Source organism: Gallus gallus, chromosome 1 (genome assembly GCF_016699485.2).
Source record: "Gallus gallus isolate bGalGal1 chromosome 1, bGalGal1.mat.broiler.GRCg7b, whole genome shotgun sequence".
Lineage (NCBI taxonomy): Eukaryota > Metazoa > Chordata > Aves > Galliformes > Phasianidae > Gallus > Gallus gallus.
Window position 1 is genome coordinate 44,070,892 of NC_052532.1, and position 22,282 is coordinate 44,093,173.

Sequence of the window (22,282 nt, forward strand, 5' to 3'; positions counted from 1 at the left end):
TTACACAAGAACAATGTACAACAGTATCATCGAACTAAAATAATGCATTAAATCTGTGGAAAATAAGCATCACTTCTTCAAGATTTTGTTTCCAACTTATTTAGTCACATCAGTGAGAAGATAGGTGAAATTTTCTTTAGATAAAAAACTCCTACAGGGATTTTAAAAAACATTCAAATAAAATTAATGAATGGAGGAAAAATGATTCATTTAGACATCACAGAACAGCAGGAAATATTGCCTATAATACTGAAAAGTCCTTTGAGAGAAAATGAAATCCAAACTTTTACTTGGGCTTGTTTCTAAGTACAGTGACAAGTCATAGGCATTATTAGTTGTAAATGACAGAAAACACATTGCTGTCTGATTTTATTATTTTACCTTCTTTACCAAGACAGTTATGATCAAATATATCTTTAAAGCAAAGGCAAAGAAGAACTATTTTTTTAATAGTGGAGTTTTTATAATTTTGTGTTCAGGGGAAGAAATGAGAAGCCACTGTATGGCAGTTACATTTTTATACCATTCTTGAAACTGAACATCTGTCACGACAACTTCTTATTCTCATTTTCACCAGCTTAGATTTTCAAGTTATTATGAAATGTTTTGGGTTGGGCTCCCTAAAAGAATCTATCCTCAAGCCTGAGAGATGGTCGTATCCATTGCTTGTAGTGATCCTATATGGCCTAGTGCTGCAGGAAGAGCTGAGATGCCTTCGGATGCCCAGGAAATATGGATTTTATTCCTTTATAGGAATAAAATGAGTCTTATCCCACAGGTTACTGTGTGGTTGTTTACCATCTTCATTCTTTATGGAAGGATTGAGTTCTCTTCTCTTCTCTTCTCTTCTCTTCTCTTCTCTTCTCTTCTCTTCTCTTCTCTTCTCTTCTCGCTCTTCTCTCTTCCCGTTTTTCCTCTCCTTTCTTTCTATTCATCTTGTTCCCCTCCTTCTTTCCCTCTGTTTCTTTCCCTCTCTTTCCCTCTCTTTCTTTCCCTCTCTTTCTTTCCCACTCTTCCTTCCTTCCTTCCTTCCTTCCTTCCTTCCTTCCTTCCTTCCTTCCTTCCTTCCTTCCTTCCTTCCTTCCTTCCTTCCTTCCTTCCTTCCTTTTTTCTTCCTTTCACCCTTTCTTTCTATCTTTCTTTCCTCCTTCCGAAAGCAAAAGAGCCATCTGTTCTGTATTTATTAAAAAAAAAAAAAAAAAGTTTTAAAAGTATTAAGCTTCCAGTACACCAGTGCTTTGAAGAGTTTCATAATGCTTCGTGTCGGTTGGACTCAGTATTGGGTTTTGTTTGTTAGATATTGAGAGATTATCTCTACAGTTTCTGGAAAACCAAGAGTGTGTTTGCTTTCTGAACTGGTCAGTGTCAAGATCCTGTTGGAGTCTTATACTATAGTATTTGCTTATTCATTTTTACTCCACAGGGCTCAGAATCAGGAAAGTCTCATTATCATTCCAGCCCTTAGTTGCTGGCAGTGAATACATGATATGTATGTGCTTAAAATCAGAAGACAGGCAAATTTGTTATGTTGGATATCACATGGATACTGTGTAGACAGTGGAGTACCAGGCTCTGATAGACTTAAGGTAGTTTCTAGTTCTAAAGAAAATCCTTAGCCTGCTGATATTTTTAAGCTATTGAGAGAGAAAAGGGAAGCTTGTAGATATGTTTATGTGAAATTTTATACAATAAGTTATTTGTATTATTTATTATATGAATCTCTTCTTGTAAAGTGTATCTGTGAAGTTGTTCAAGCTAAAAAAAAAGCCTGTGTCCTCTACTGAAATGCCAGTGCTCGACTTTCCACATGAAGTCTCTCTTAGTAATATCAGATACCCAACCAAAACCCAAAGGGGAGAAAATAACCTGCTGATTATCTGGAGGGTTTTCCCCCCAGTGACAGAAGGATATAAAGTATTGTTAGTTTCTAAAAATAATGCTCAGAAAATTTGAAACCCAGAAGAAAACCAGATGCAAATATGAGAACTCAACAGCTATTTCTTTGAATTAGATAACAAGCAACACGTTGTTTCTGTGTAATGGCTTTCATGATTCATTATAATTTCCAATTATTTATAACATAAATAAATGACAACTATTAAAAGAACATATTCATATTCTAAAAAAAGAAATACCTATTAGTGATTTTAGCCTAAACACAAAAGGCTTTCAAATAATCGCTTGTACTTTAGTTATCACCATGCCAAAGATGTTCATTCTTCAGGGCTTAATCACAGTTAAAGTTCTTTCACAGTATGTCATGCTAACAAAACAGAAAATAAAGACAAACACTGTGGAATTTGCCTGTATTGCATTATCCTTTAATATAAATGACATATATGTTTTACAAATTAGAGAGATTGGCTTTGGAGAATCAAGAGGCTGCAGAAGATTCTTTTAAGGTGACATTTTGATTGAGTATATGGTTAGCTTTGTAGATTGACAGTAGAAATGTGCAGCCTACCTTTGATGTGCTTGCTACCCACTAGAATCTGTTGAAGAGTCCCAATTTGCAGAAAGCTTCAGATCATTCTCAGAAGATATTTCTACAAATGATGTCCCAACGTTGTTCAATTAGGCCTTACTGTTAATTCACTTCATTTTATGCTACACTTAGGATTTTGATTATATTCTAAATTTCACATATTCATTTGATGGGGAGCCTGCATATCTCTACTTGACAGTTAAGAACAGTGTTTAAAAAACAAAATCAGTAAAGGATGATGACAAATGTACAATGTAGAAGAAATGAACAGTGAACTGCTATTATTTTTGTTTTAGATATATACATGGACTGATACCAAAGGCTAAAGCCTAATACCTTAGTCTGCAAAGTTGCTTCACTGAAAATCAGTCAAACTGCTCTTATGACTAAGGTGAGAGGGATTTGCCCTAGAGAAAATTAGTAATTGAGCTCCTGACATAGGTTATAGGTTTTGTACTGCAGGCTACTCATTATTTTGTTCACTAGGATTATGTTAGACTAATCCTGAATAGCATTGCTCTAAAAAAATGGCAAACTTAAAAGAACTATGTGTACAATATGAATTTATTTTTTTCCCAAAATAATGACATCAGCAACAATTTTATTTGCCTCTGCTAAATAGATACATTCAAAATTAGCTTAGTGTTATAGTAATATTTTTAAACCTCCAGGGCTTGAAATAAATTTAAAGGAGGTAACTCTCTCCTTCTCAAGTTTCAAGATGTCTTGAGAGTCCTTTTTTCCTCTACTATTTTTCTTCAGTGGCTATAAAAATATGCTCAATCACTATCTTTTTTCTTTTTTTTTTTAAATCATAGTTTGACAAATATTTACTCCGAATCTCATATACAGTGGAATCTGAAAACCTGTAGCATTCAGCAAACCAAAAATTACCACAGAAAGCATGCTGGAAAAGAAGGCTGAAATAAGTCAGTTTAAAGCACAGACAGGAATTCTTTTTGATGGTATGTTTGATCTTGTACATCTGTAATGATTAATTTATTTTACATAATTGGATCATCTCCACTTTACAGTGAAGTTTCTGGTATTTGGCATTAACTGTTAGCAACAATTTTTTGAACAGGCCCATTACAACAGGTACTTTAGCTGAAATACAACCAAACCCCGCCTTTAGAAATCTATTTGTAATTTCCGATCTGTACTGCAGAGCGTTCATGGATACATCGGAAAGCAGAGGGCTGGATTTCCCAGTACTGCACGGGGTTGCTGAAGAGACTCACACCAGAATAGGTTGCCTTTTTGGTGTTGTAGCCAAGAGGGCAAAAGTCGTTGATACCAATTGAAGCAATCTTGTTGTTATGAAGATAGACCACCTGAAAATTATAGAATTGCAGAAGTGAGAAATAGAGCTGCTGTGGCAAATAGCATAAATCATTTCATGTCAAATGGTTAGTATTGTGTAATATCATTCAGACTAAAAACATATCCACTTTTCCAGACAAATATTTGATTCTTCTTACTTTCTGAAATACCTGTAATATATCAAATTAGAAATAATTTCTAGAGAAAGAGCAGAAACTGTGCAAGCTAATACAGTAATAGCAATATCATTTGATCATACTGTAACTAAAACAGGAGACAAATGTGAAAGTATTAACATAGTACTGTGTTTCAGAAGTATATGCTGTATATAAAGAATGAATTTACTGTTGATTGGTTTCTGTTCAACCTTCACTCTCATGAGTGCAACTGTACAGGTCTCAGAGCCAAAGTAAATGCTAATAGTGATTCAGGGAAGGTTCAGGCTGGTCGTTAGGAAATACTACTTCTCTGAAAGGGTGGTCAGACACTGGAATGGGCTGCCCAGAGAGGTGGTGGAGTCACCAACGCTGGAGGTGTTCAAGGAACGTTTGGACGTTGTGTTGAGGGACATGGTTTAGCGAGAACCGTTGGTGATGGGCGAATGGTTGAACTGGATGATCCTGTGGGTCTTTTCCAACCTTAGCAATTCTATGATTCTATGAAATAGTTGATGATTACTTTGCTCCAGAGTGACCATTTCTGATGAGTTTTCTCAGGCTACATGAAGGCAGTGATTTCCATTCGGGAGTCTTCATTCTTGGGGAGCTTTCTCCCTTGGACACCCTGGAGGTGTTCAAGGAAAGTTTAAATGTTGTGTTGAGGAACATGGTTTGGTGAGAAATATTGGTGATAGGGGGACAGTTGGACTGGATGATCTTGTAGGTCTTTCCAACCTTGGTGATGCTACCATTCTAGTTACCTTTTTCACAACTAAATGTTTCAGTTCAAAATTGAATAACCATTCATATATCATCTATAATCTTCCAAATATTGTTATCTGAGGCAGTATGATAAACTTTACCTGGATGTATTTGTGTTCACCCAACCCACTAGGTACTCTGACAAGTTCGTTGTTATTCAGATGAAGTTCTCTCAGATGAGGTACATTGTTCAGAGAGCCATTTTCAACAGAAGAAATACTGTTGAAGCTGAGACCCAATCTGGAAATAAAAAAAAAAAAAAAAAAAGAAAGGGAAGGGAAGGGAAGGGAAGGGAAGGGAAGGGAAGGGAAGGGAAGGGAAGGGAAGGGAAGGGAAGGGAAGGGAAGGGAAGGGAAGGGAAGGGAAGGGAAGGGAAGGGAAGGGAAGGGAAGGGAAGGGAAGGGAAGGGAAGGGAAGGGAAGGGAAGGGAAGGGAAGGGAAGGGAAGGGGGAATGGGAAGGGAAAGGGAAGGGGGAATGGGAAGGGAAAGGGAAAGGGGAATGGGAAGGGAAAGGGGAATGGGAAGGGAGGAAAGGAGGAAAAGAGGAAAGGAGGAAAGGGGAAGGGGGAAGGGGGAAGTGGGAAGGGAAGGGGAAGGGGGAGGGGAAAGGAGAGAGAAGGGGGGAGGGAGAGGAGAGGAACAAATGAAAATAATATTAATCTTGCCCACATAGTCATCTTTCTTGGGGGGATTACTTCTACAAATTACTACAGTAGAAAAGACCATGCTTATGCATAAGGTTCAGAGTCACCAAACTTACTGGTATCATGACTTCACTTAATTTATCCACAGTACTGCATACTTTTATAAATTGTGTATATGCCTGATTCCACTGTAAGTACATACTGTACATCCACATAGGCATCAGCCTTTCTTTAAAAGTTGACTAAGAGTTTCTCAAATGACTTAAGAATTACTGTTTTATTTGTCAAACTAGACCCACAGTGACTACAACTGTTAATTTTAAACCTTCACCACATCCTACTAAAGTACACATGTAGTTAGAGCCATGCTGCAGACTGTAAACAGGAGCTGAGTCATGTAGTGATCTTCTCAGCAGAACACAGAAATGGGACATTACACTTTTATTCTGGGTTGTAGACCAGAACTTTAGCCACAAAATCATCCTTCCCAATCTATACATCCACATTCAGGGTTTATTAACACAGTTTCTGTGGTCCAGTTAGGAAAATGTGAAAAAGTCTCTCCTAAGTTTCAAGGCTCAGTGTTGCAATAAGAAATTCAGTGGTAATTCTGCAGTTGTCATGAGTAGCAGGCTCTTTGTCCTTTGTTAACTGTTGTTTGAACTCTAAGTCAGTTGAGGTTATGCTTAAAAATGGAATAAGAGAGGATTACTGTGGAAAGTACAGAATGATTAAGAGTGTTAGGAAAGAACAGGATCTTCCCTCTTTTCCCATGGGAACAAATGAGAAGAGGTTTGAAAATGACTACTGTTTACTATGTTGGCAATATCTATTTCCTTTTATATTAATGAACTGATAACAGTGTTTTAGCTGATATACTCATGACAAAATTGAATAGCATTATCGAAACCATAGCTAAGCATAGAAGTAGTTCTCAGATCATTTTCGCTTTGTTTTGTCTGCAATACCACATTCTTTTGTTATATGTACTTTAACAAACTGCCTTATTCAGGCCTTGAAGTAACCACAGGTGTATGCAGCTAGATTTTCTGCAGTAAACTTTAATAAGATCTAGAGACTTTAGTAGCAGCAGTTGTATAATGTGTATATTCCTCTGCAAAGATCCTTCCTGCATGAAACCAGCAAAGTCTTTGTTCCATTTACATTCCTGAGACTTTTTTTTCACTGCAGTACTGTATGAAAAATTGTGAGTGAAAAACATGAGTATATGTGAATACATGAAAGACTTGTGAGTAATTTTACAAGAAACAAACAAACAAACAAAAGTACATTGTTGGTCTACCAGAGCTCAAGCATTCAAGAGAGAATAAGTGGAAGAACTAGATCAAGTTCTTGCATGGAAGTTTATAGTTTAAACCAGATTCAGGAGAGCAACTTGTTTCACGCAGGTCAACTATCTGTTAAGGGTAGCTACTAGACTGTTGAGAACTGTTGATAAAATTCAGACGGAGGGTGATCTGACCCCATTCTAATGTTCCTGATGTCTTATCCATGTAAATAATAACTATTTGTGGGTAACTTATTTCTGTGGAACTGCAGAGGGATACTGCCCCTTAGATTTATCGCATATGCTGTCTGTAACATCCTCCTTTCTACATGTCTGCTGTGTTATACCCAGCACCCTCCTTTTTCATGAGATCTTTACTTTGCCTTACTTTTCAGCTTTTCAAAAGATTTCTGACTGTGCTTACACTGCTTACTCAACTACAGGCCAGAGAGAACAATTTTATAAGTTGGTGCGTACTCTGCACAGTTCCACATTTCCAGACCACAATAGAGTATTTTGCTTCTCAGTACTGTGCAACCACAATGGAAGCAGCCCAGGGTTAGATATTTGAGTGGTCCACTAGCACTTGCTGCATGTAACTTTTTGACTCAAGGAGAAATTCCAACAATATTGACCATGTAATGTTGCCTATAGTGTTTTCCAGAGATTAACTTCAAAAAGCAGAAAAACAGCATCATCTGCAGGACAACACATTTCCACACAGTAAATTACTTTCTATCTGAGTAATTAAGAACTTGGTGGTCTTTCTTTCCTTTTTTTTTCTTAAAGTTTTATCTATCATTTGCCTGAAGGATTTTATACTAAGCTGCTATCATTAACAATAATTGCTTCATAGTGCTGTAACCCATTATTATGGCATTTTTATTTTGTTCATGACATCCAGGAAAAGAGTTATTTTAAGCAAGGATGAATATTTAATCAAACATGAACATCAAACATGAATCAAAATGTCTTGTTTTACAAGCTCCAGAAAGCTGCTGTGAGCCTCATCGCTTGGGAATGCCAGATGCAAAACGTGAATGTGTGTTAATTAATACATATGTCACTGTGCTAAACTGTAGTCCAAGATACTAAAAACTGGTAAATTTAAATCCTTTTGCTGAACGGTCTTTGTTCGATTTCTGTTTTTTTCTTTCATTATAACAATGTAAATGTTAAACGTGGAGATCTAGGAATTAGATACAATAATCTGAGTAATAGTCAATTATGTTTCTATTTTCATAAAAGAGTTTTACAATATAACAGTATTCACATAAAAAACTGGTGTATATCACTCATAACTGAAGATAGATGGAAAGGGTGCTCAGTAATAAAAAAGTTTTTTGTATTGTTATTTCAGTGTGCAAGTCTTAGGAGCTTTTCCTTCTAAGTTATTTAAAGTTTCCATGATGATAATGCTGACGAGCCCAGAATTATGTTTTTGGTTGCATCTGTAATGGTTACAATTTCAACTAATATTTACATGTGAAAAGAAAAAAATAAATACTTACTTAGCCAAGTTGGTGAGTCCAGACAGACCTTCCGCATCAATTTTGCTAATTTTGTTGCCATCAAGGTGAAGCTCAGTAAGGGATGGAGGAAGACCTGAGACAGAGAACATAATCAAATTACTTTTGATAAAACTTTATTATTTTATGTTTGTTACTTTGTTTAGGGTAGGGGAAAAGGAGGTGAGGTTGTGTTAAAGATTTTTGCCAGATATGGCCAACATTAGTTCCATGAATGGAATAGGGCACTTTCACGGTCAGGGTCATGTTAGCTGAAAACAGCTAACATGCCATTAAATAAAATCAAGCTCCTAAGGTCATAAAAAAAACCTCAGTTAATTCTTAAGAAATATTTAAATGAAGTTCTTCATAGATATTCTAGCCTTAGTGTTTACATAAATGGGACATATATAATTGTGCTTCATGTGAGTAGTCTGGAGAAAACGAAGGCTTTTTCTCCGACATTCTTATATATAAATAACAGCATCAGGAAATGACATTATAAAGAGGAGAAGAAATAGTTTTATTGTATTTTAAATGGGGTACAAACTGGTTTGCAAATTCTATCTATCAGGAAAAGAAACTGGAACCAAATATTTTAACTATCTTAGCTCCCTCAAAGAAACAGTCAAAACAGGAAACGTGGCAAGAAAGAAATAACAACTAGTATTAAACTTTCAAAAAAGTAGAGCTACTTCAAAACATTTTGCTGGCTGAAGTATGAATAAATTGAATACAATTTCCTCTGCATTGGAATCATTCTGTATTTCTTCTCTTTTTTAAAAGCTTATACCAAAGTTGTTTTTACTTCATAGTGATTTACAATGAAATACTTTAAAAATGGCAAATATTTCTGTTTTGCATAGGAATGGTCTTTTGGCTTCAACTCTGTCGGTTCATAGATGGCTGATTTTATGCTTGTAGAGCTTCAGTTAATTCTGCCTGGGTTTACATCCATACAATGTTGAGCAGGTTCACAAACCAGGCTTAGAGGGAGAAAACATTCTTCCACTTTATATTTCAACTATGTGACAAGGAAAACAAAGTAACATAAAATGCCTTACTTTTAAAGTAAACCTCTTCTGGAGCTTGTCATAAGTGAAAAACAATTTTTTCCAAACCAGTTAAAGCCAACAGACCAGAGAATGAACTCTGTGTGTGTGTGTTTTTGTTTGGTGTTTGGGCTTTTTTTTTTTTTTTTTCCTTTATCCACTAGCCAGCTAGTGGATATTCTAAAAACTAACTCAAGAGGCTTCCCTAATTTATTCACTTTTTAAGTTTCCCTAGCTGACTGGAAGTCACTGTCTTACACTTGTGTAAATCTGTCAAATATTTACTGAAGTTCTTACCTTTAGGGATGCTAGTAATGTTGGTGTCTGCGATGCGGATATAGGAAAGCCTCTTCATCCCTTGAAAAGCTCCATTTTCAATGCCTGAGCTCTTGAGTGGATTGGTGCCTAGTTCTGTTGACAAAACATGTACAGTGAGCTGTACTGCAGTGTATGTATCAATATACATTAAACTTCGGGTCTCTATCAGATGAAAGCTAATTTAGAGGTAAAATTTACTAACACATTTTGTGGCTTTCTACATAAAATTACTGAGAGGACTATGTACTTCTTGAAAAAATATGCAATACACTGGATTGATTTAGTTACAGATTATCATGTTCATACCTAAGACAATCACTTGATTCAGTCCATTAAAAACTGCCTTCCTCAACTTGGAGATCTCATTTTCATGAGCACGTATCTCCTGAAGAGACTTTGGCATGTTTTCTGGAAGTTCCTTCAAATTATTCTTGGATAGGTACAGTCTTTCCAGTTTCTTCAGAGGAGCAAAAGCTGCCGGACTTATTTTGCTGATTTTGTTGTTAACAAGGATCAATGCCTGTGGAGTAATAATGACAGAGATCTCAGATGATCACTGGGAAAATTATTTAAAGAATGAAGTATTTAAAAAAATATTTATTCTTTTCTAGTGTTTTTTGATGTCATTTGATGGCTAATCTACTGAGCTGAAGAAAAAGCAGTGTGGTACTAAAATAAATAGACTAAGGACTTATGAAATAGAAAAAGATAAGCAAGACCTGCGTAACAACTACAAATGATAATTCACTGCTGAGCTATATGCAGCTTCTCTTAACATCCAGAAGAATCATTATTTATATTCACAATTAAGCATAGTCCTTCTATTTGAAATCTGTGAAGAGTAAGTCATGCATATAAAATTAACGTCAGTGTTATTTGCTCTTTTTTTTTTTTTTCCTGGCTAGATAGGAGGTAAAGTAGTAGTTTTGTTTAATCAGAGAACACAGTTCTATCTTGTCCATCATCACACAACCATCCTGTCTAATTTTTCCTGAACAGAAAATTCTATGACTTAGACAAGACACAGCTTGGCTTAATAAAAATATACATACACTTTCTTGTTCTTCTTATGGATTGAAGTTATTAAGTTTGTTTGCTAATAATCTCATTTTTGTAGAAATAGAACTAGAAAAAACTATATTTGTTTTTAGCATAAAATAGTATCAAAGAGGAACAATTTGAAGTCTCATACTCTAAGACCTTCAGTGAGTCAATCACATCTATTCTGCTTTCTATGTGAGAGTCTAATTTAGTTCTCATGGCAATTGTGATACCTAGAATCAGGGTAAATCTAAGCAAATTACAAATTAACTCTCTGTACATTGAGGAGAGAGGTGGTCTTCACATGCCTCTGAAATCAGACTTTCCTGTTAACTCATACTGGTTAACCATCCATGACAAAAAAAAAAAGACCCATTACTGTCAGAAGAGTACTGCAAGCTAATGGAAAGGTTCTCAGACATGACATATATGAGAATTAATCTCGTTAAATGTTTGCTGCCTAATTATCAGACTTACAATTTTACACATTTGTGCAGTGAATTAGATAGAATGTGCTGTATTGATATGGGTAGCATTATCTGTTTACATGTATTACTTGATTGAAGCTGTAGAACATTTTTTTCACTAACTCCATTACATCATTTTTCACAAAGAAAAGTGTTGCTGATACACACATACACACACAATTGTATTACATACATTATAATTAATATCCAGTGTATTTTAAGATATTTTTAATATTTTCAGGGTTTAACATTTATATTTTTTCTTGAAGGAAAATAGAGCATTTAGCTCTTTCCATAATAAGTTAAGTGAATACTAAATCAGTGTGTCTGGACTATCTAGAAAACTGAGAGGTAAGACAATAGTTTAAAATTGAATTTGATGTGTCTTTTTTTCTTAATGGACTCATCCTGAGGTCATCCAGAGCAAAGCAAGCATTGTGATCTGTATATGGTTTCATTGAGTATGCGCAAAGTTGAGCAGATCTGGTTTTAATTTTGTACGCTAGCTAGCAATACCACATTTGCAAAAGGAGGTAGAAAAGGTCACCCACAGTTCAGCGAAGTATTTCACTAACAATAAGTTTCTCCCAAAGTAAATATACTGGTCAGTGGAAGCCAGGGCCACAGCTCTCTTGTATTTCAGACTGCTATAAGAACTGCTATAAGAATAGTTTTTGTTTCCTAAGGGAAAACTGCCAGAATTTGGAAGCAGATGCAGCTTTTCTCCTTAGAGTACTAAATCTACCTGCACAGTGTTAGGACACGGGAAACATTCTGTTATTAAGAGGGGTACAGCTTGAATTATGCAGGTTAGTCTCTTTCACTGCTTTAATCATAATGACAGAATAACTGAATGTACCACTGCTAATTACAATACTTTTGGGTGATTTTAATGGTTTTCTGTAGATATCTAAATCAATACTAAGTGAGTTTTGACCCATGAGCATGTGAAATGTTTAACCTGTATCTGCTTTTTACCACTTGGTCATCTATTTCAGCTAAAGATTTGCTTTATCTTTTAATAATTTTTTATCCGCTTTCAGATTTTTTTTACTTTTCAATAAAAATATCTGTGGTTTGATTATCAAAGCTGGTGTTCTGATGTGAAATATTTCTCACCAAAAATAGACGGGTATATATTCAACTTGCCCTGTAATGTAAATATCCTGTGAGTAGTTAATGTTCAGAGAACAGCTAGAGCTCTTGTGAGGACTGCTTGTCCTGATCAAAACCATCTTGAGGAAACACACAGAAGAGCTGTTTTATTCAAAGATTCAGAATATCTGCCTCACTGAGAAATGATGATATCTATCAAAAGTATGCTTAGAAATGCTTTCGCAGTGGGAACATACATACTGGTGGTATAAGTTGGAAAAGTATCACGACCCTGTAGTTTTCAACTTTTTTTGCACCAGAACATCAGTTCTCACTTGCATCCTGCTGTGTGAGTCCTGCTATTTTGAACCTACATTATTTCTCACACCACTGTGCAGCTTTAAAGGAGTAAAAACAAGCCCACACATCAGAATTTGAAAGGAGAAGTTTTACTGTCTCCCAGAGCAACAAAAAATGATGAGGATAACACACCAGCAGAGCACCTGGCCAGCCGTACCCATGGGTTTCTTTCCCACTTCACAATAACTCTTTTATACTCAAGACTTAGAGAAAGAAGTTATTAGCCTTCGAGCACTGCTGTTTATTTTCCTCAGAATGTGCCCCGTATGGTTTGCAAGTAACAAAAGTTAAAACAAAACACAATAAAATTAAATGAAAAACTCTGGGGAATTTAGAGGTCATTGAAAACAGGAACTAGAGGAGAAAAGCTGAGGGAAAACATCTGCAGGCCGTTCTAGTGAGGAAGGGATGTTAGGCAAAAAAAATGCCACATGGATTATTTCCTGAATATAGCCCAGATGGCATGGTGGGACATGATACGCATTTTGCAAAAGGTCCACGTACTAATTCTGTGCAGGGCCAAATAATGCTCAAGAGGGAAAAATGAGGGTCAGTCTGAAAGCGTTGAAAGTGCTTGACCTGTAGCTAGCAATTGCAGTGCTGCTTTGTGAAATGATCTAGCAGACTGAAGAATCCTGACAGTTTAGGATTATACTTGAAGACAGCCACAGGAATAATTTTTTTTCAAAAATCTCCTTTTGTGCTTCCTTCATTCGGTGGAGGGACTACAAATATTTCTTTCAATACATATATACATATATACATATATAAGAAAATCAGCAATATTGAAGCATATCACTAATCCCCATACAAAAAGCTTTTAGCATGCACATGTTCAAGCATGACTTGATATGGATACTGAGGTACTTAGCCATAGGCAGGAAAAGAGGTGAGAAAGAAAGAGAAAGAGGCACAAAAATATGAAGCATTAAAGACACTGCATATTTGAGGTCAGAGGGTGCACAGCAATTTTTTATGAATAAGAGAAAAATTAGCTTCCATTCTCTTGTTCTGAGATAAAGACCTTTTCTACTGTTATACACAATATGATATGTGTATCATAGCTTCTATGGCTCTTATGCAGTTCCTACAAGGTAAGCATCGGGTGTGTTATGTTTACTGCAGTATATTGCTTTGCTATAACACCCATGGACCACTGCATCATGGTCAGCAATTTAAGCAGTACTCAGAGAGAGATAAAAAAAAAAAAGAAAAAAAAAAAAAAAGGACAAGCTGTGCTTCAAAGATAGTTTAATTTTTACTGACACACCTCTTATATTAGTGTAGTAACAAATATATATATATAAATAAATAAAAGGGGAAAAGGACTGTATGACATGAATAGATGCTGACTCCTCCATGAGAGTCTGGCCATTTACCTCCCCCTGGCCTGGTTTCTGCCTCAAATATTCATTCCCTGAACAAAAACAGGGATTCACAGTTCAGGCAGAGTTTGGAACACTTGCTGGCATGCTCTTGTCAAAAAACAAGCTGCAGAGTGAGCATGTGGCCATTATATAGGAACTAGAGTAGTGTTCTTGGGGGTCTTGGTCTCACCAAAACCTGAGATTTTTACCCTGGCCAGGGGTGAAGAGAGGGGCATTATATCTTTTGGTGTCATTTCATTATGTGAGAACCTCAGGATTCTGTGGGGTTTCCATCCTTACATCTGTCCTTCTAGAGTTTGAAGTAAGAGCCTTGCCAAAATCCGAAATGAACAGTAGAACAATCAGCAAATTGTTATCAACCCTAATACGTGCTGATACATCTGTTTTGCCAGCTGGGTATGGAGCTCTTACCTAACATCAAATCTTTAATGATGCATGCGGCCTTCAGGGTTTAAACTAAAAAATCAATCTGCTGACCCGATGGAATTTCTTTAATTTCCTGGGTTATGTATTTTATTATTACCTATTGTTTTATTGTAGTGCTGCTAGGAACAGTAATGCCTTAAGAACTGTAAGCTCAGGAGTCAGCATTCAAATAAAAATATTAATAAATTTGGTCATTTTTGTTTGCCTGATGATTTCAGTTGTTAACTCATACTTGTATGCTGGAATGCTTGTATATAGTCAAGCTTTTCTGCCAAATATTAAGAGTGTGCATGTGTAGGGGAAACAAACTAACAGAAACAAAACAAAACAAAAAAACCCTTTTTACTTCCTTTTCTCTGTTTTACTGGAAGACAGAATTTTACAAAATAAGCATTCATTTTAAAAATCATAAAGATTGGTAAAGTTGAAGGAACCAAGAGGCCCTGAATTCAAGGAGGTCTCTGAACAGAATTCCAGATGTTTTGTCTGATGAGGAACATACTATCTACAATCTTAATGCAGAGAAAAGATAATGGTATTAAAAAAACATGGTGGTGTAATGATATATTTTTAGGTTGCAACTTAAATTATTTGATAAGCTTCAGTAAAGTGAATCAAGCGTCCATAGCTAGGTAAGACAAGGAATAAGGGATGGCATGGAAAGGAGAGGGAAGAGGTGGATGAACTGTGAAGGAGATGTCAAGGCACTGAAACAAACCCGTTATAGAGGAAAGAAAACTATGGAAAGCAGTTTGATCACATCCACAGCACCTTGCTGGGTAATCTCACCAAGCCAAAGAGTCTACTGTAGCTGTAGTTTGCACCACGTTTGAGCTGTCACTGGGAAATATTGTGTAACGTGACTTGCACAGATGACCAGAGAACAGCTGGCTCTGTGTTTTATTGCTCCAGTAAAAATAATCCTCATGTTCTGGCATTCTAGAGAACGTTTCAACATTACTGTTGTCTATTGGGGCAAGCATTTAGGTCTTTCACTTTATCATAATTTACTTGTTTACTTTTTTTTTTTCTTTTTTTAGTTCAGTATTCTGAAACTGTCCAAATTTTTGAGGATCTAGAAGTATTTTTTCCTGCTGTTGTTTTGCTCACACAAAAAGATCTTTGTCCTCTGCATATTAAAAAAATATTTTTTCCATGCATGTTATGTGTTACACATTGCTTGTTTCTGTGGAAAATCTCATCGTGCGTTCAGCACAATGCAAAGAGAGTCTGAGAAATGGGATCTCTCTAAGGGAGTGCTGTAGTTCAGAAAGATTAACATCTTCTTTCTCCAAATATTTGTCAGGGACCCACTGGAGTTCAAGAAGCATTTGGACAATGCTCACAGAAATATGGTTTGAACTTGGGATATTCCGTAATTCTAAGAAGCTCTAAGCTGGAGAGGAAGGAAATGTCTCTCAGTCCTATTAAGAATATCTACTGGATGATAGTGGGAATTGAGTTCAGAAGGAGAACTTAGGCAGAGATTTCTGCCTATTGTTTACAATAAGCTAGTGGTTACTACACAGTCTCCAATTTGTGATTCAAAGAGTAGCATGTTTCCTTGATTTCTCCTTTGATCATGCCTGTGAAAAGGAAACTGAAGCAATAATAAGTCATCCAAAGTCTGTGTTCTTTCATTAATATTTTTATCTGTCATGAAATTTTCTGTAACCCTGGAAGGTGTTCTTAGACTTATCCTCAGTTGTTTTAGGCTCTTCTCCTTCCATAGGGAGCCCTCTTCTGATATAAATAAATAAACAAATAGAAATTGAGAGCATAAAACATTTTTTGTGCAATACACTATTTTTTCCATAAAATGCTGCTACAAAGAGTATTTCAGTTTATTTGCCCATATATTTAACATTGATAATCACTTAATGTGGATATGGTTGTAAATTTAAGTCCCTAGCACAGATCTTCTCTGTGCAAGTCTTTTATTATAAATGAAGATAGGTTGGACTCTGTTGTACACAGAACCATGGCTTTGCATTCATCCATCAACTTAAACTAAGCAATGTTCCATTTGATTTCAGCCCAATATTGTATTCACCTTCCTTTACTGTACTAACACTATGCCTTTGAAAAATTCCTGCTGGAAAAGCATGCAGTTACTTTTCTGTTATTTGTGCAGTCTTACACTGATCTCATACACAGTTGTTTCTATTACTTCTTTTCCAAAGTGCCAGGTATTATGCTGGTTTGTTTTGGCTTTGCCACACAGCACACAACTCCATGTGCTGTTTTTCTGAACTCCTCCTTCAGCTTACTCATGTAGTATTTCAGATTTTTTAAAATGTCCATGGAGTCAAAGTAGTGTACTTTCTCCAGGAGTCTCAGTTTGCCTGGAAAATTCTGACAGCTGCATAAAAAAATTTCTTCTTCCTTTTCCAATACCATTTCTAAATGTTTTGTCACAAGTTTAAATCATAAGCAATTAATTTACATAAAATCAGACAATTTTCTGAAACTGAAAAATGTTGTCCTTGGCCCTAAAAAAAATCTTTCTTCAAGGTTTTCTTTTTCGTTATTGTCCTGAGACCTCCAATTAAAGTCTATCTCATGTTTCATTTTTGTAGTATGGAGTCCCATTCAGTTTTTTTAGAACAACTTTGACAGCTCAGTCACATTTTCCTGGATTAATTGAAAATTGTAAAAATATCAGGTATAACACCACCTTTTACTCTGGTGCTTTTTGTGTGTCCTCCTTTGCAGGCATATATAATTTGCATTTAAATATTTCCTTAATTGAAACCTTTTCTACTTGTTCGCCATATTCCCTAGCTGCAAATTTTGACTGCTCTTTGACCTTCTCAAGAAATTTCTTTTATTTACCTAGAATATCTTTGTAGTTATTAAGTCCTCTTTTACTTCCATTAAAGAGCTTAATCAGTTACATTTGTACTGAAAGAGAAGACATAGGCAAGATAAAGAGATCCCTTTCCTTCTTATCATAGCTTTTAGCACAAATTGAACTGCAATTTGATTTGATCATAAAAATCTCTTCTAAAACTATTCTATCTATGGTAAGTGATGTCTATAGGAATGAGAAATGGATTTAAAAGGGTTGTTCAAAGGAGTAAACTAAATACGCTTTTTTTTTTTCTTTATCAAGACGTGTATGAATTGGGATTATAGAGAATTGCTCTTTAAATGCTTGTGCAAGTGGTAATTTTATGCAAAAGACTGTGCAGTTTCTGATCATTTCAGATTTTGGAACAGTAATAGCTATCATTTATGCAACTATTTCTAGTTAAGTAGAGTCTTCAAAGGTTTCATATTTTGATATGAGTACAGAAACTTTTGAACATCACACTGTCAAGTGTAAGGCTATCACAAGTCTGTGGTGTGTATCTGAGAATATGATTTAAGAAGTTTATATGTGAGATATATACATATACATCACATACATGCACACACATATCCTTAAAACAAAAACGGACCTCTGTCAACAGCAAAACTTTTGAGGTATGCTTATCTAAAAGCAATATTCCCCTTTTACTTTGACTGAAGAATATTGTAAGTGGAGGGATAAGAATCATTCCCACATCTTACACAAAGAGAAAAATGATGCCTGCCAAGCATAAAGGTGGTGCTCAGTTGCATAAATGTACAAGGGTGAATCCTTATTTTGGGGAGGAGATAGAAGAATCCTTTTCCCTTACTGAGAAAATCAAAGAAAATCAGATTGCTTTGTATATCATTTAGTAAAACCTATGTTACTGTTGTCATTCTTCTGTCCCTAAGCATACCTGGCTACTTTTGGGACTAAGGTAAAGAAATGATGTCTTCCCTGAAATGTTACCTAATTCAGTATTAAATTATATCTGCTTTAATAAGGGAAAGAAAAATATCCACTGAATTAAAGTCAACAAGATGACATCACTGACAACAGCTTAACTCACAGAGCAAGGTATAATGAAGACCTGAGCTGTGTGCCAAGTAGGAAGATATTATTGGTGCCAGAGCTTTTCATATACAATACCATTTAATGCAGTGTTGTGAGGAAGGATTGGAAAAGACTAGTTTCACTGAAAAGGTTTCTTTGTTTTTTTTTTTTTTTACTTCAACATCCAGTAGATGATCTTCACTGAAAAAAACAGGACACTTCTCCAAGGTGGATGAAAACTAAAACAAGCAGGAAGGAAGTAGAGTGTCAAATCTGTTTAGTAGCAAAGCACAAGAACTGGAAAAAAACAATTTGGGGGCACAAATCATCTCATTCACGGTCAGATGTAGACATCTATGCAGGAGATGCTAAAATTATATGACAAGAACCTCATCATGATCACTCATGCAACTCCCTCCATTAGTCAGTCATTGTATCCCTGGTAATTCTTCAAAGCTGCTCAAAGAAATTTAAGAGAGAAAAAATGCTTGTTTGGGTGATAGCAAAGGGAAAGCAGTCAGTAATGTTGTAAGAGTAGTGTTGGCAGGCGTAGATGGATAAGGGTAGAATTTTACTAATAGGCGATTATTGGCAAAACTATAATTTCTTGTAGTACAGCAGGCAGAATTTTGGCTTGAAAGGATGTTTGAGCCAAAATTAGAAAAGAAAAACTGATGACACAGAGAGTATATAGAGCACTCGATGAGCTCAGAGGCAGGAGGGGAAGGAATACAGTAATGAGTGAGTGATCAGTGAGGGTTGAGAAGCAGGTTATTTTACTAGAAATAATCAAACCACTGTGCCAAAGGGAATGAAAGGTGAGAGAAATCGTGATGGAGAACAGGAACTGAATGGAAGGGAGACAGTTACAAAGAGATGAAAACTAATGAAGATCTTTAGTAGCACGAGGAGAGAGTTTACAGGAGAGGAATTAGAAAGAGAATGTATAGACTGGGACGATGGAGGAAGATCACAGAGTATTTAATCAATTTTCCTTAAAAACATGGGCCAAAATCACCTTTTCTATCCAATTTGTGTGTGTGTGTGTTAGTTCAGCTATACACTTACATGAAGATTCTTCAAATTCTTGAAATCTCCTTCTTTAATTTCAGTGATTTTGTTGTTCTGTAAATCCAGCAGAGTTGTGTCAGGGGGAAGGTCTTTTGGCACTCTTTCCAGACCTAGGGTCAGTGAAAAGAATAAACAATTGACTTTGAAATAAATTTCAGTGACCGGTACTTTCTTTAGTTACATTTACCTTTCAGTAAACATTTCTAGGACTCATTTCCTGAAGAAGCTTATGAAGACTTATTTGACAGAATTCCTGTCTCTGAAGAGTTAAAGGGAGTTTTATTTTGCTATGTCAAATTGAAATGTATCTATTAACATTTCCATTATGCTCTTTTTTGAAAATATGTCTGAGCTATACCTTGAATTTGTCAAAATTATTTCTAATGCATTTAACCCCACTGAATTTTGTGAATAAAAATTGTTTCCAGAAAGAAATACGGCATTTATTGATTTCACTGTGTGTTAGTCTTTTTGGATAGAGAACATTTTCTGCTATTTAAAGGGTAGTAGAATTTTTTACTGAAAGAAGGGTGATTGCTAATTATAAGCATTTCCAGAGAAAATATTGTTTCTTTGACAGTAGCTAAATAACTTTCTGTGAAGTCCACCTTAAAAAAAAAGAAAAGACACAAAACCCCCACTTTTCTGTCAGCTGAAACTGCATCCAAGTTTTCTGGAGAACAAATCTCTTGGTTTCTCTACAACTGCCAAAAGAACATCAGACAGTTTAAATTAAAGACTCTCTTTGGGACTATTTTCTGAATAGCTGATATATAAGTCCAATGAAGTAATGGAAATTAAATTATTTAGTGTTAAATAACACTCGCTTTACCCAGCTTTCCTTTCACAGTGTGACTTGGAATACAGCAAATTAATAGTCATTCTGATTGACCACAGAGTTAATGTTTCTTTCCTGGCTTGTCCTGTTATTAAGATAAAACAAAATAAAAAACAAAACAAAATGTAAAAAAACAACAGAATGTGAAATGTTAAATGAACAAATGAACAGCTGGTATAAATACTTTACAGACATTCATGAATTCTCAATATGGCCATCTGACAGAAGTAGATATCACCAGGTAGAATACCAATAAAATTTTCAAGAAATATTTCTGAAGCTGTATTCAGAATATCCTTGGAATGATGTCTATAAGTATCAGCAGTGTCTCCTGAACATGTCTGTGGACTGCATAACAAATACTGGTCTCAGATTGAAAATGTAAGTATATTTTGATCTAATAAATGGGACTGCAAAGATATTAAGATATTTTTGTCCAAATAGGTTGCTCACAAAGGCTGTTGAGTCTTCATCCATGGAGAAGTTCAATTAGAACAACTTGCTGTAATGGATCTTGCATTGACAGGATGCTGTCTGAAGACATTTTCTCCAAACTCAAAAAGTCTCTGATTCTGTGGTGTTTAATAGAGCAAAAAAAGAAAAATTTGGTCTTATTTTGAATTATTGTGGGAAATCATGAAAAGAATGGTGTGCTTAGCAGCATACTTAGTGCTTCTAACTTACATGAAGAGCACTGTCCTATGGTTAATACTGCAAAACTGCCATAAGCTCTTGAGAGGCCACATTTTAATACAATTAGTGGCTCACTAAGAATTCATTATAGATCTGGTCACATTCTTTAAAATAACTGCATGAAGATGAGACCTCAAATTTTTCTTTAGGAACCTGGTCAGACTGTTCCAATGTGTTGAGTACTTGACACATCCCACTGCTGTCTATAACTGCTGTTCAATCCTTGGCAAAACCTAGAAACAAGCCTTCTTTAAATTATGTATTTATAGGTGTAGGAAACCTCAACTTTTGAAGTGTTTGCTTCCTAGATTTAAGTGATAAGTCTGTACAGAACATATTCTATTGTCCTGATGTTACAAAAAGTTGTTTTTTGAATTTAAAGAAATCCTAACTACTCTTACTTTTTTTTTTCTTGCCATCCGTAAGTTCCCAAATATTAGCAAAATAAGTATAAAAATATATGGGTTTAACATTTAGTAAAACTGACTACAATATAGGTTAACTTGGCTGAATCACATCATAACCAAAAAGTTTTAAAAAGAATCTTCCAGCCTAGAATGAATGAGTAAAAGCATATACTGCATATAAAACGATAAGAGCCAAAGCTCATATCCCCTACTATTCACCTTACTGATTTTCAGCACATGAATAGATTACAGAGCTTAGGGTTCTTCATATTCCTAAAATAATGTTTTCTCATTTAGACACGGAGTTCAATTTTTCTGAAGGCAGAACTCTCATTACTTTCAGAAGTGTAGGACTAGAGCTCCAAATATACACAAATGTAATACCATATAATTTGCATGTTGTTTCTGGACAGTTTCTGTCCTCAGCAGACAACAGTGATGTCAGCAACTAAAAATTCTCCCCCAAAAAGCACTGTTTGTGTAAGATCATGATTGTTGTGAAAAGTTTTCACAGTCTAGCAACTTTAGAGTATTTTTCACGTACGAATGCAAAAAAATACTGACTTATTTAAATACCAAGTAATATTAGCATGTTCTAGCTCTCAATACAGTCATATTAAAAACACTGGCATTTTTAATTTAAGTGCTTGTGGCAGAAACTAGGGTACACAAGAGTTGCACAGCTGTACATATTGGGTGTCCTTGGAATATGCTTGGTAAGAATACTTGGAGTGCTGTTAAAGGGATGATTTGCTAAAGACTAAGCTTCAAATTAAATTTCCAGCTGTACATTTCAAGCTTCACATGTCAGATTCTACAAGCTGAAGCAATTTCTGTGAATAAGGTAGAACTGACAATTTCAGAGAATTCTGAAATTAAACTGTTTCATACTGTAACAATAAAACAGCTGTAATCAAATAACCTTTAGTGAAAAGTAATTTTATGAAAGCTTCCTATCTTGTATTAAAAACTAGGATGCACGTAGCTCCACATACAATAAATGTAACTTCCATCCCTTAAAATATAAACTTATTTTATTACCTCCTATGCATACATACACATACTCTG

The 22,282-nt window shown here is 35.5% G+C and overlaps 1 protein-coding gene across 1 annotated transcript in view; it reads right to left on the reverse strand.

Moving 5' to 3' along the window:
- Window positions 1-2,279: 2,279 nt before the first annotated feature.
- The window catches only part of DCN (decorin), a 39,344-nt gene continuing 19,341 nt past the window's right edge, over window positions 2,280-22,282 (reverse strand). Inside the window, exons 3-8 of the mRNA NM_001030747.3 lie at window positions 19,274-19,386; window positions 9,846-10,059; window positions 9,519-9,632; window positions 8,173-8,266; window positions 4,830-4,968; window positions 2,280-3,819 (exon numbers count right to left, since the gene is read on the reverse strand). Of these exons, the coding sequence (NP_001025918.2) occupies window positions 3,625-3,819; window positions 4,830-4,968; window positions 8,173-8,266; window positions 9,519-9,632; window positions 9,846-10,059; window positions 19,274-19,386 (869 nt within the window). The 3' untranslated portion in view covers window positions 2,280-3,624. The remainder of the gene's footprint in view (window positions 3,820-4,829; window positions 4,969-8,172; window positions 8,267-9,518; window positions 9,633-9,845; window positions 10,060-19,273; window positions 19,387-22,282) is intronic.